The 10,459-nt window shown below is 49.8% G+C and overlaps 1 protein-coding gene across 9 annotated transcripts in view; it reads left to right on the top strand.

The window, feature by feature from the left end:
* The first annotated feature begins 5,148 nt into the window (after positions 1–5,148).
* Positions 5,149–10,459, top strand: part of TRIM67 (tripartite motif containing 67) — a 50,544-nt gene continuing 45,233 nt past the window's right edge. For 7 of the 9 annotated variants that reach the window (XM_042908208.1, XM_042908209.1, XM_042908206.1 and 4 more), the window contains exons 1-3: positions 5,149–5,288; positions 5,397–5,903; positions 5,997–6,192. In XM_042908208.1, coding sequence (XP_042764142.1) covers positions 5,149–5,288; positions 5,397–5,903; positions 5,997–6,192 — 843 coding nt within the window. Of the gene's footprint in view, positions 6,193–10,459 lie in introns of all 9 variants that reach the window. The other 2 variants (XM_042908203.1, XM_042908201.1) reach the window with 2 other exon arrangements.

Genomic DNA, 10,459 nt, shown 5'->3' with positions numbered 1-10,459 from the left:
ATCTTGAACACACAGCCAGTTGGTTGGTCCTCAAAGGTGGATACTTAGTAGGATCCAGGCAATGGTGGAAAAAACACAACATAGGGAACAAGACAGACACGATCCCATCCTTGAGGAGCTTCTTGTCTAGAGGAGACAGATACATAAACAAAATGGCAGATGATGATAGTGCTACAGAGGAATAATATAGGGTGCTTCCAGGAACATATGAGAGGCACACCTAACCTGGAGGGTAGGGGTAGCCTAGACAGGCAGAGAGAATTGCATATCTAATGCATGTTCAACAGTGCTGAGTGAGAACAGATAACTTGGCTTGTCTGCATGTTCCTGAGCTCCCCTCTACGAACCACCAGTTACTCAAAACTCAGAGGGAAGTTGACAGCTGTGGCTTAAAGGAAGATGCTTGAACTTGAAGTCAGACCAGTTCTAGGTCCATCATCACAAGTTGCAGGACCTTGAGTTTCCTCACTTCAGTTTCCTTGCTTGTAATTGGAAATAATAAAATATTTCCATGATTCTAGGTGATTATAAGATGCACATTAATTTAATAAGAAATTGTCAAGGTAAGGGTAATGAGAGAGAGAAATATCTGTCAATTGTAGGATACTTCCTGATTTTAGCAGCATCAAAATGTAAAAATATGTACATCATAGGGACACCTGAGGGGCTCAGTCAGTTAAGCATCCAACTTTGGCTCAGGTTATGATCTCATGGTTCATGACTTCGAGCCTGCATTGGGCTCTCTGCTGTCAGTACAGAGCCTGCTTCAGATCCTCTGTCTCCCTCTCTCTCTGCCTCTCCCACCCACTCTCAAAAATAAATCAACATTGAAAAAAAAATTTTTTAAGTTGACACTAAAAAAAAGATATGTATATCATAAAGTTTAGGAAATGTGGTGACCTGTACTTCCCAAAGTTGTTTGTGAAGATTAAATGAGATTATATGTGAGAATATACTTTCACATTGTGCTATGGACTGAGTGTGTATCCCCTCAAAATTCATATATTGAAATCCTAACCCCCAATGTGATGGTATCAGAAGGCAGGACCTTTGGGAGGTAGTTTGGTGGTGAGGGTGGAGCCCTCATGAGTGGGATTAGTACCCCTATAAGAAAAGATGTGAGGGGTGCCTGGGTGGCTTAGTCGGTTAAGCATCTGACTTCGGCTCTGGTCATGATAGCACAATCTGTGAGTTCGAGCCCACGTCAGGTGCTGTGCCGATAGCTCGGAGCCTGGAGCCTGCTTCGGATTCTGTGTCTCTCTCTCTCTCTCTCTCTCTCTCTCGGCCCCTCCCCCACCCGCACTCTGTCTCTCTCAAAAATAAAAACATAAAAAAAAGAAGTGATAGCTTGCTCTCCCCACTTACATGTAAGGACGCAAAGAGAGAAGGTTGCAGTCTGCACATGAGCATGGGAGCTATCACCAGATACCAAATCTGCCCGTGTCTTGATCTTGGACCTCCCAGCCCTACTTGCCTCACCCTCTACATGGTCCGAACTTTTTTTTTAAGTTTATTAATTTATTTTGAGAGAGACAGAGATAGCACAAATAGCTAAGAGACAGAGAGAGAGAGGGAGAGAGACAGAATCCGAAGCAGGCTCCAAGCTGCCAGCTATGGAGCCCGATGTGGGGCTTGAACTCATGAACCATGAGATCATGACTTGAGCTGAAAACAAGAGTAGGTTGCCCAACCAATAGAGCCACCCAGGTGCCCCAGTGGCCCAGCCTTTGATAATATACTAGTGACTTGAAAAACTGGATAGGGCATTCAATCCTGGGATCAAATTTCTTCATGAGTCATTTTTATGAAATGGGATATATTATTAATAATAACTAATATACAGAGCCTTTTAGAAACAAAAGGAAATTTAAAGTTCAATGAATCCTATCCTTAAATTTTATAATCGAAGTAGGATCAGAGATACTAAAGACTTTTCTACACACCTATGTACATGGCACAGTTGGGGCTGAAAGAGGCCTTTTGATAGATAATTGTTGACAATTATTAGTAATTATGGTTCTATAGAGTGAAGTATTGGAACTGGTTGTATCACATGAGCTCATCTGAAGCAGCTAGAGAATACCAATCTCCCAAGTGAGCAATGCCTTAGCAACACGCAGTAGAAGGCTAGGCTGATTTAGGTCATGGAATTGAGTCGGTGGGGCCTGTGGTATACACTCACAGGCGTACATTCCTGATGTATTACATGAGCTTCCTTCCCAAGAGAAACAAATTCATGCTCAACCTGAGTGACAGAGTTATTGAAATGGTGGGTCCTCTGTAGGGTAAGATTTGCATGCCCCTCCAGCAGCCATCCTCACACCGCCCCCAACCAGTTTACCTGGGTCTGAAAATAACAAAGTAGATTAGGTCTCAGGGTTATGACTGCTTGGTGGGGGAGGAGGGGCTGCTCACAAAAGAACCATAAGAGGTTATTACTTTCTTTGTAGTCACCAGGAAGCAGGGCTGGGCTGGGCTGGGCTGGACTGAGCAATGACAATGCTAAAATCACCAGAAATGCATCTTCAAGTGCATTCAGTCACAGATCTACCTATGCTCATGCCAACCATCCACGACCTGATACTGTAGCAACTTCCTTGAAGGCTTATCAAAGCGTTGCAGGCAGGATCCAGCTCATTGTGGCTTTATCTACAGAAGGCAGATGAGGACAGACTTGTCACCATCTCCTGCCTGGGGAGACTGATACCTGGTTAAATAATCGTTCTAAGCTCCCTGTCACTGAAGGGAAGTCAAGTCAGGTCTCTTACTGCTGGGGTGCTCTATCTGGCACTAGGTTGGACTGCTCTTCAACCTTAAGACAAACCGGAAGCAGGCTGCTCAATAGCGGACAACACAGAACTGAAAAGTCCTAGGATTTCAAAGCAGAAGGAGGCTATGCAATTTGCATTTAGGATTACTTCATTTAGCTCGAATACATAATTTGACCCATCTGACAGAGGTGGGATCCGAGACTAGGAAAGCTTAAGCAAGCTGCTCAAGATAGGACGACTGATCAGTTAGTTAAAGGGCCAACAATCCCAAAGTTCCAGGCGGGGCCACAAGGAGTACTGCAGAGAGTGTATCGCCACCCCGCTGCCCCAGCGGTGTACCCGCGAGTAATCCCTGTCCCTAAGGCACCAAGCCGCAGGGCTGCAGCCTTTTCCTGCTGTGACCCGTCAGCCAGCTCAGCCCCCTCACCCGGTGACCCGCAGGCGCTGAGCCTCCGCGCTTTGCTCTGTGGCGCCTATCTTGTCTTTGTTTGGAGTCCGGGAAAATCTGAGACCGGGGGAGGCGTGACTTCACTATTCATATCGCTTTTAAACAAACGATTTCCCAATGTGTGTCTGTTTCAAGGCTGCTGACACTTCCGTAGGCAGAGCCTGCCGCGCGGCGAGCCCTACCTTCTGCCTATCCCCACCCACCAAGCCCTCGGCCTCCCCCCACCGCGCTTCCCTCGGCAGCTGAGAGAGAACAGCGGAGCAGTCGAAACAGCCAGGGCCGCGGGTGGGAGGCTGTTCGCGTAGCTCGTGGCTGGCGTGGAGATCTCCCCATTCATAAAACTACCATCCCTGCTCGCTGAATTCCCGCCGGCCCCGCACCGCCCCACGCGCAGCAGGGTAGGGCTGGGCCCCGGGTGCTCGGTTCCGAGGGCCACGGGGCCTAACGCGGCTCGTTTTCGCGCTTCGCCATGAAGTCCCAATTTACAAATCCCATCTCGTGTCCTCGCTCAGTCTGTATGGACGACTGACATCGACCGCGGATGAGCGCTCTCGGTTGAAAGCAAGAGAGAAAATGGCTTGGGGTTCAATGCATAAATAACACCTCACTCACCCTTTGACTTCAGGCTATCCGACATTTTGTGACTTGCATTTTTTGCTCTATCCTAGATTTAGGAAGCGCCTGTCAAACTATGCTACCTATTCATTTGTAAACAACTGGCTTTTTAGGTCCCTTTCTACCCTTTTACGGCGGTGGGTGGGAGCGCGGTAGTGGGCAAGAGAGATGATGGCAGGGGCGGGGCGGGGCAGGGCGTTGTACTAATTTAAGATGCAATCTCCATCCAAATAATAGATTGTTATTAACAATGATCCTCTCCGCGAAACCCTTAAAATTGCCCCCTGACTCCCCTAGCAGCAAAAGGCGAGCCCTTATTCGCTGAGCTGACGCCTCCTCGGCTCCCCCCGCCCCCCACTACTCCTGCTCTGGAAATTACAACTCCTCAGCGCGCCGCGCAGGGAGGAGGAAGCGGCGGCGGCGGCGGCGGCAGGAAGGCGGGGAGGGGATTCCCGAGCCAGCCGGGCGCTCGCCCTCCGCCCGCCGGCTGCAGCGTCGCGCGGCCAAGGTCAGAGGCTCCGCCGCCGCAGCAGCAGCAGCAAACCAGATCAGCGGGTCAATCCTTGCCGCGGAGGGGAAAAACCCCAGGGCGCATTTGGTTCGCACCAGCAGCCACCAGGGAGGGAGGCGAGAGAAGGTCTCCGAGCCTGCTGGGCCCCACCGAGACAGTCGCTGGCGCAGCGACCCGGCAGGGCAGGTGGCCGCCTCTCAGTCTGCGCTCCAGGAGCTGGGGCGGCACTTTGAGCTCTGGGCGCTGTCCGTCGCCTCGTGGTGCTGAACCCAGCCCCACGGCCAAGGGGCCTGCTCACCCGCCTTCTCGCCTACTGATCGCTCCGATTGGGGCAGGACAGGGGCAAAAGGGAGCCCCTGGGCAGCTGCCCACTGGAGCCGAGGGGTTGAAACAGGACAGCTAGGAAACGGCAGCCTGGCCGCTGCTCCTGATGTGCATAGGAGACGCGCGCTGCAGCCGGCGGCGGCGCTAGTGCTGATTCATCACCTAGAGCTCCTCACAGGCCATCGCGAGGGCAGCGGACTGACTCTGGACTCTGGCCGCAGGTTGAAGCCGCTGGCGCAGGAGCCCCGCGGGCAGGAGGTGAGGACCCCTTCCCTTCTCTTGCCCCCAGTCGTCCTAGGGCGGTGGCGCCAGGACACAGAGAGGGGCGTGCCCCCAGGCTGTGAAGTGGTCATGCCTGTGTAATGCCCTCGCCTGCAGTCTCTCCGGTGCTGACCACGCTTGGTCCCCTCCTCCGCCTGTCTCTGGAGCTTGGGCCGTTCCATCTCCCACCCTGAGCACCTCGGTCTGTTCGCGCCGCGATGGAGGAGGAGCTGAAGTGCCCCGTGTGCGGCTCCCTGTTTCGGGAGCCCATCATCTTGCCCTGTTCCCACAACGTCTGCCTTCCTTGCGCTCGTACCATCGCCGTGCAGACCCCGGACGGTGAGCCGCACCTGCCCCAGCCGCTCCTGCACTCCCGGGGCTCCGGGCTACCCGCCGGCGCCGCCGCGGCACCCCCTCTGGACCACGACGCGGCGGCTGGCCCGGCCTGCAGCGGCGGAGGCGGGAGCGCAGCTGGCGGCCTGGGCGGCGGTGCGGGCGGTGGCGGGGACCACGCCGACAAGCTGAGCTTGTACAGTGAGACAGACAGCGGTTATGGTTCCTACACGCCGAGCCTCAAGTCCCCCAACGGGGTTCGCGTGCTGCCCATGGTGCCCGCGCCGCCAGGCTCCTCGGCCGCCGCGGCCCGGGGTGCCGCCTGCTCTTCGCTGTCCTCGTCCTCTTCAAGCTCCATCACGTGCCCGCAGTGCCACCGCAGCGCTTCCCTGGACCACCGAGGCCTGCGCGGCTTCCAGCGCAACCGGCTGCTCGAGGCCATCGTGCAGCGGTACCAGCAGGGCCGCGGGGCCGCGCAGGGGGCGTCCGCAGCCTCTGCAGTGGCCATCTGCCAGTTGTGCGACCGCACCCCGCCGGAGCCGGCTGCCACGCTATGCGAGCAGTGCGACGTCCTCTACTGCGCTGCTTGCCAGCTCAAATGCCATCCATCCCGGGGACCCTTCGCTAAGCATCGCCTGGTGCAGCCGCCGCCGCCACCCGCGCCGGCGGAGGCAGCCTCAGCATCCCCGGGCGCGGCCCAGGGCGCCCCCAGCGGAGGTGGCGGCTGCAAGAGTCCGGGGGGCACGGGGGCTGGAGCGGCGGGGGGCAGCGCCGCCCGCAAGTTCCCTACGTGCCCCGAACACGAAATGGAGAACTACAGCATGTACTGCGTGAGCTGCAGAACCCCGGTGTGCTATCTGTGCCTGGAGGAGGGCCGTCATGGCAAGCACGAGGTGAAGCCGCTGGGAGCCATGTGGAAACAGCACAAGGTGAGTGCAGGGTGCGCTAGCGTGGGATCACGGGTGCAAAGAGGGTGGGAGGAGAAAGGCTCCTGGTCTCTTCCCTGGAGAGTTGGCAGAGGCAGGGATTACTTTGTTCACTCCCTCATTCCCTCATCAATCATTTGACAAACACTTAAATGAATCCAAGTACTCTGAATTGGGTGTCGGAATGGGAAAGGCAGGGAAAGAGGACTTACTCGGTGCCCTTCCCCTGAGACTGTATGATTCTACACAAAGGGCACCCATAATGCAGAAACAGGGTTTTTTCATTCCCAAAGTTGACTAATAAATTACCCTGACGGCCCCTTCGGTTTTATGGCATCCAGGGCCCTCTTCCTCCATGGAAAAAGATTTTTTAAGTACAGATGTTCCCACCTGCTTGCAGGAAATTGCAAGGCAGGGAGGATTCTTTCCGAGCCCTCAGTGAAGGGACACACTATTTCCTACAGGGCAGAACTCCCCTCTGCTACCAGAACAGAAATTTGCCTACTGTTTCAAGGAGTCTCTAGCACTTTCTACCCCAGAATGTATCTCAGCCAAGAGGGAAGATATAATTGCTCATGGGCTTTGAGAATTTGGCGGTGCGCCCTCTTAAGAAAGGAGCATCATTTTCCCCCAGAGACTTTCTCTTCCTGGGACTCTGTCACTCATGCTGGTGGGAGTGTGGTGGCCCTGCAGAGCAAGCCACCCTTCCCTCTGCAAGCTGCTGCAAACCTTCTTCCCCTGCGACTGGCCTGGGGGTGCCACCTCCCAAGTGAAAATGGAACAGCCTCTAAGTGCCAGTTCACGGTTGCCAATGTGTCTTCCTATCTGACACTGGGCAAGAGAATCCTCAAAATCAGGTCATGCCCTTGTTCAGGCCCCCAGGCAAGAGTGGGTCCAACTCTTCTAATGAACATTGACCTTAATTTCCTATCCAAAGGCCAAGCCAAGCAGCTGGACTCAGGGGCACCGAAGGTCAGTGATTCTGGTCTGGCAGAGTTAGAGTCCCTGTTGGATGACCCCAACTACACCTGCACATTTGGACACTTATCATTCAATATCCTCTTTCCAGTAAATTCTCACTCCACAAAGAGGCAGGAGGTCTTAAGGTCCCAACAGAATTATGTATTCTGCTTGAGGAGGAAAGACACAGGAAATTAATCAATTTGCCATGGTTACCTTGTATCATCCAACTGGAAATGGACAGAAAATGTAGCATAGGTGAGAGAAGGGACTAACCTATTCCTATTATAGATTTATTATAGTCACAATAAGTAACTATTAACTATATAATTTCATCTGCTACAATGAGTGTGCTATTATTGTAATTTAACATTTTCAAATCAGAAAATTAGAAAAGGAATGGGGAAAACTTTAGAAATCCCCCTTGGAGATGGAAATTTGCAGAAGAGACATCATGTCACAAATAAAACTTTTGCAAAGAGGTTGTGATCAGTTACCAAGACAAGAAGTATAGGTTCACATTCAGATGTCACAAGTTGTTAAATTTTCACAGTCTTGAAGGCTAGAAATAATTCTAGGTATTGCCACCCAAATCTTTAGACTTAGTGAAGAGTGGAAACCAACATGAATTGAGATTTTTTTTTAAATTAATCTTTTAAAGAAATTTTTTAAATTTATTTATTTTAAAAATCTTTTTTAAAAATTTATTTATTTTGACAGGGAGAAAGAGGCTGTGAGTGGGGGAGGGGCAGAGAGAGAGAGAGATGGAGAGAGAGAGAGAATCCCAAGCAGGCTCTGCACTATCCGTGTAGAGCCTGACATGGGCTCAAACCCACAGACCGTGAGATCATGACCTGAATTGAAATCAAGAGTCGGATGCTTAACCGATCGAGCCACCCAGGCTCCCCCAGATGAATGTGCAGTCTTAAAAGACATTAAGACTCTTGCCAGGAAAAGTGAGTTAGATAATGAGCTATGGTTTCCAGAGCCTCTTGGTTCTTGCAGAAAAAATCATTAGTCATCCTTTCCTTGATGTCCACAGCACTTTTATAACATTTCTAACCTCAACCAACAATGCACAGTTATGAGAAAATACGGAAAGCACACGTGAAATTTGCTCAACAGACTGGGAAAGTTATCTATGGAAAACACAACTATGCAGAATCTGGTGTGTCAATGCTGTATGTAATGCCACAGCTTCAGGGAAATCACAGCTTCACAAATCCAGAAGGAATGATGGGAGATACTTTTGTGAAACCCCATTTCCAAGAATGAATAGAAGTTCTCCTGTTCTCTTTCAGCAGGTACTGGTTTTCTAAAGAAAGGAAAATTATTGAGTGCTTATGATGAGCAGCTCACTGAAGGGCATGGAATCAAAGGAAAAGATAAATGAGGAAGCACAGGTGGAACGTTTGGTCTTGCTTTGTGGTCAGGCATGTAGACCTCCACTGTGAGAGTAGCTTTTTTTTAAGTTTATTTATTTATTTGGCGGCGGGGGGGGGGGTGCAGAGAGAGAGGGAGAGAGAGAGAGAGAGAGAGAGAGAGAGACTCTCAGCAGGCTCCACACTGTCAACACAGAGCCCATCGCAGGGCTGGATCCCACATCCGTCCTCAAGATCACGAACTGAGCTGATATCAAGAGTTGGGCGCTCAACTGACTGAGCCCCCCAGGTGCCCTGGTAGCTACCTTTGAAAGAGAAACTGGAACACTCAATTTCACAGTCCCACTGGGGCAGTTTAAGTTCTTCAGTAAAACTTAAAGTCTCTGTTGTTGTTATCATCCAAAAATCCCAGCCGCCATGACAAAGGCTTGCTGCCCTACCAGAACTAGACTTGGGACGGAAACATTTCCCTAACACTCCTGTGACTGCAGAAGCCTTCATTTAAGCCCTGCTCTAATTCCTCCCAAGCATGACCAGAGCTTGCCATCTAATTAGTGACTCTTTAGCAAAGAGAAATGTAAGTGACACTGAAATCTATTTTAAAACGAGATTGATTATCACCTTTTGAAAACAGTGTAAAAACTTTAGGTTTTGGCTCAACACATTTTTATGTATTGAAGTATACTTGACATACAGTATTCTATTAGCTTCACATGTACAAGTTAGTGATTGGACATTTATATACATTGAGAAAACTGACCACCATAATAGGTCTAATCTCCACCTGTCCCCGTAGAAACTTAATACAATGTTATTGACTGTATTCTCCATGCTGTACATTGCATCCCCATGACTTGGTTTTTGTATAACTGAAAGTTTGTGTGTCTTGATCTTCTTCACCCATTCACATCACCCGCCTTTTGAACCCCTTTCCCTCTGGCCACCACCACTCTGTTCTCTGTATCTATCAGTGTGGGTGTTGTTTTGTCTATTTGTTTGTCTTTTTTTTTTTTTTTTTTTTTAGATTCCACTTATAAGTGAAATCATGTGGTATTTCTCTTTCTCTGACTTATTTCACTTAGCACAATAACCTCAAGGTCCATCCATGTTGTCACAGGTGGCAAGATATCGTTCTTTTTTATGGCTCAGTAATGAGAGAGAGAGAGAGAGAGAGAGAGAGAGCGCCTCTTCTTTATCCATCATCTATTGATGAATGTTTAGGTTGTTTCCATATCTTGGCTATTGTAGCACTTTTTAGATGATTCTTCCAGAAAAGTGTTCATCCTTTGAAAGACACGTTGATGTAAAGAAACAATGTGTGGGGAAAGATAGGACAAAGGAAGGGAAGCTTTCTAGGAGAGCTTTTGTCTTTCTGCGTATTGAATATGGAATTCTAATTTTCCTGAAGCCAGGATTGTTGAAAGCTGTGTCTCTTCCCTAGACAGACACGTCATGGATTATCAACAAGTCCATCTGTAACTCCTACTGGGTGCCAATGGTCAATGCTAAATTATTATCGGTAGAAGTTGATTCCTGAACTGAGGTATAAAATGCTAGATGAACCCTTCTTTAGAAGTCTTTGAAGATCCCGGGAAAATAAGAGAGTATTAAAACAAAATCTCGTTGAGACCCCAGGATTACTGTTCCTAATGAGTCAGCACTTCACAAGAGCAAAGGAAGGGATGACGAGGCCTAGAAATCTCAGGGAAAACAAGACTTCAGGTTACTTTCATGTCTTGAGGTTCTGCCAGAGGGCACTTGACTTCTCAGCACCCTGTTCCTACCAGATTTTATTTTTATAAAAGGGATAAGGAAAGGCTTTTAGCCTTTAAAGCCCGAGTGTAAAGGCTTCCTCCATTAAAAGAAATAACACATAAATAACAAAGGCAGAACATGTCATTGTAGCTGAACTATGATCATTAGTACAC

This window comes from Panthera leo, chromosome D2 (assembly GCF_018350215.1).
Source record: "Panthera leo isolate Ple1 chromosome D2, P.leo_Ple1_pat1.1, whole genome shotgun sequence".
Taxonomy (NCBI): domain Eukaryota; kingdom Metazoa; phylum Chordata; class Mammalia; order Carnivora; family Felidae; genus Panthera; species Panthera leo.
The sequence above is the reverse complement of the archived record's forward strand: the minus strand, read 5'-3'. Positions and strand labels throughout refer to the sequence as shown.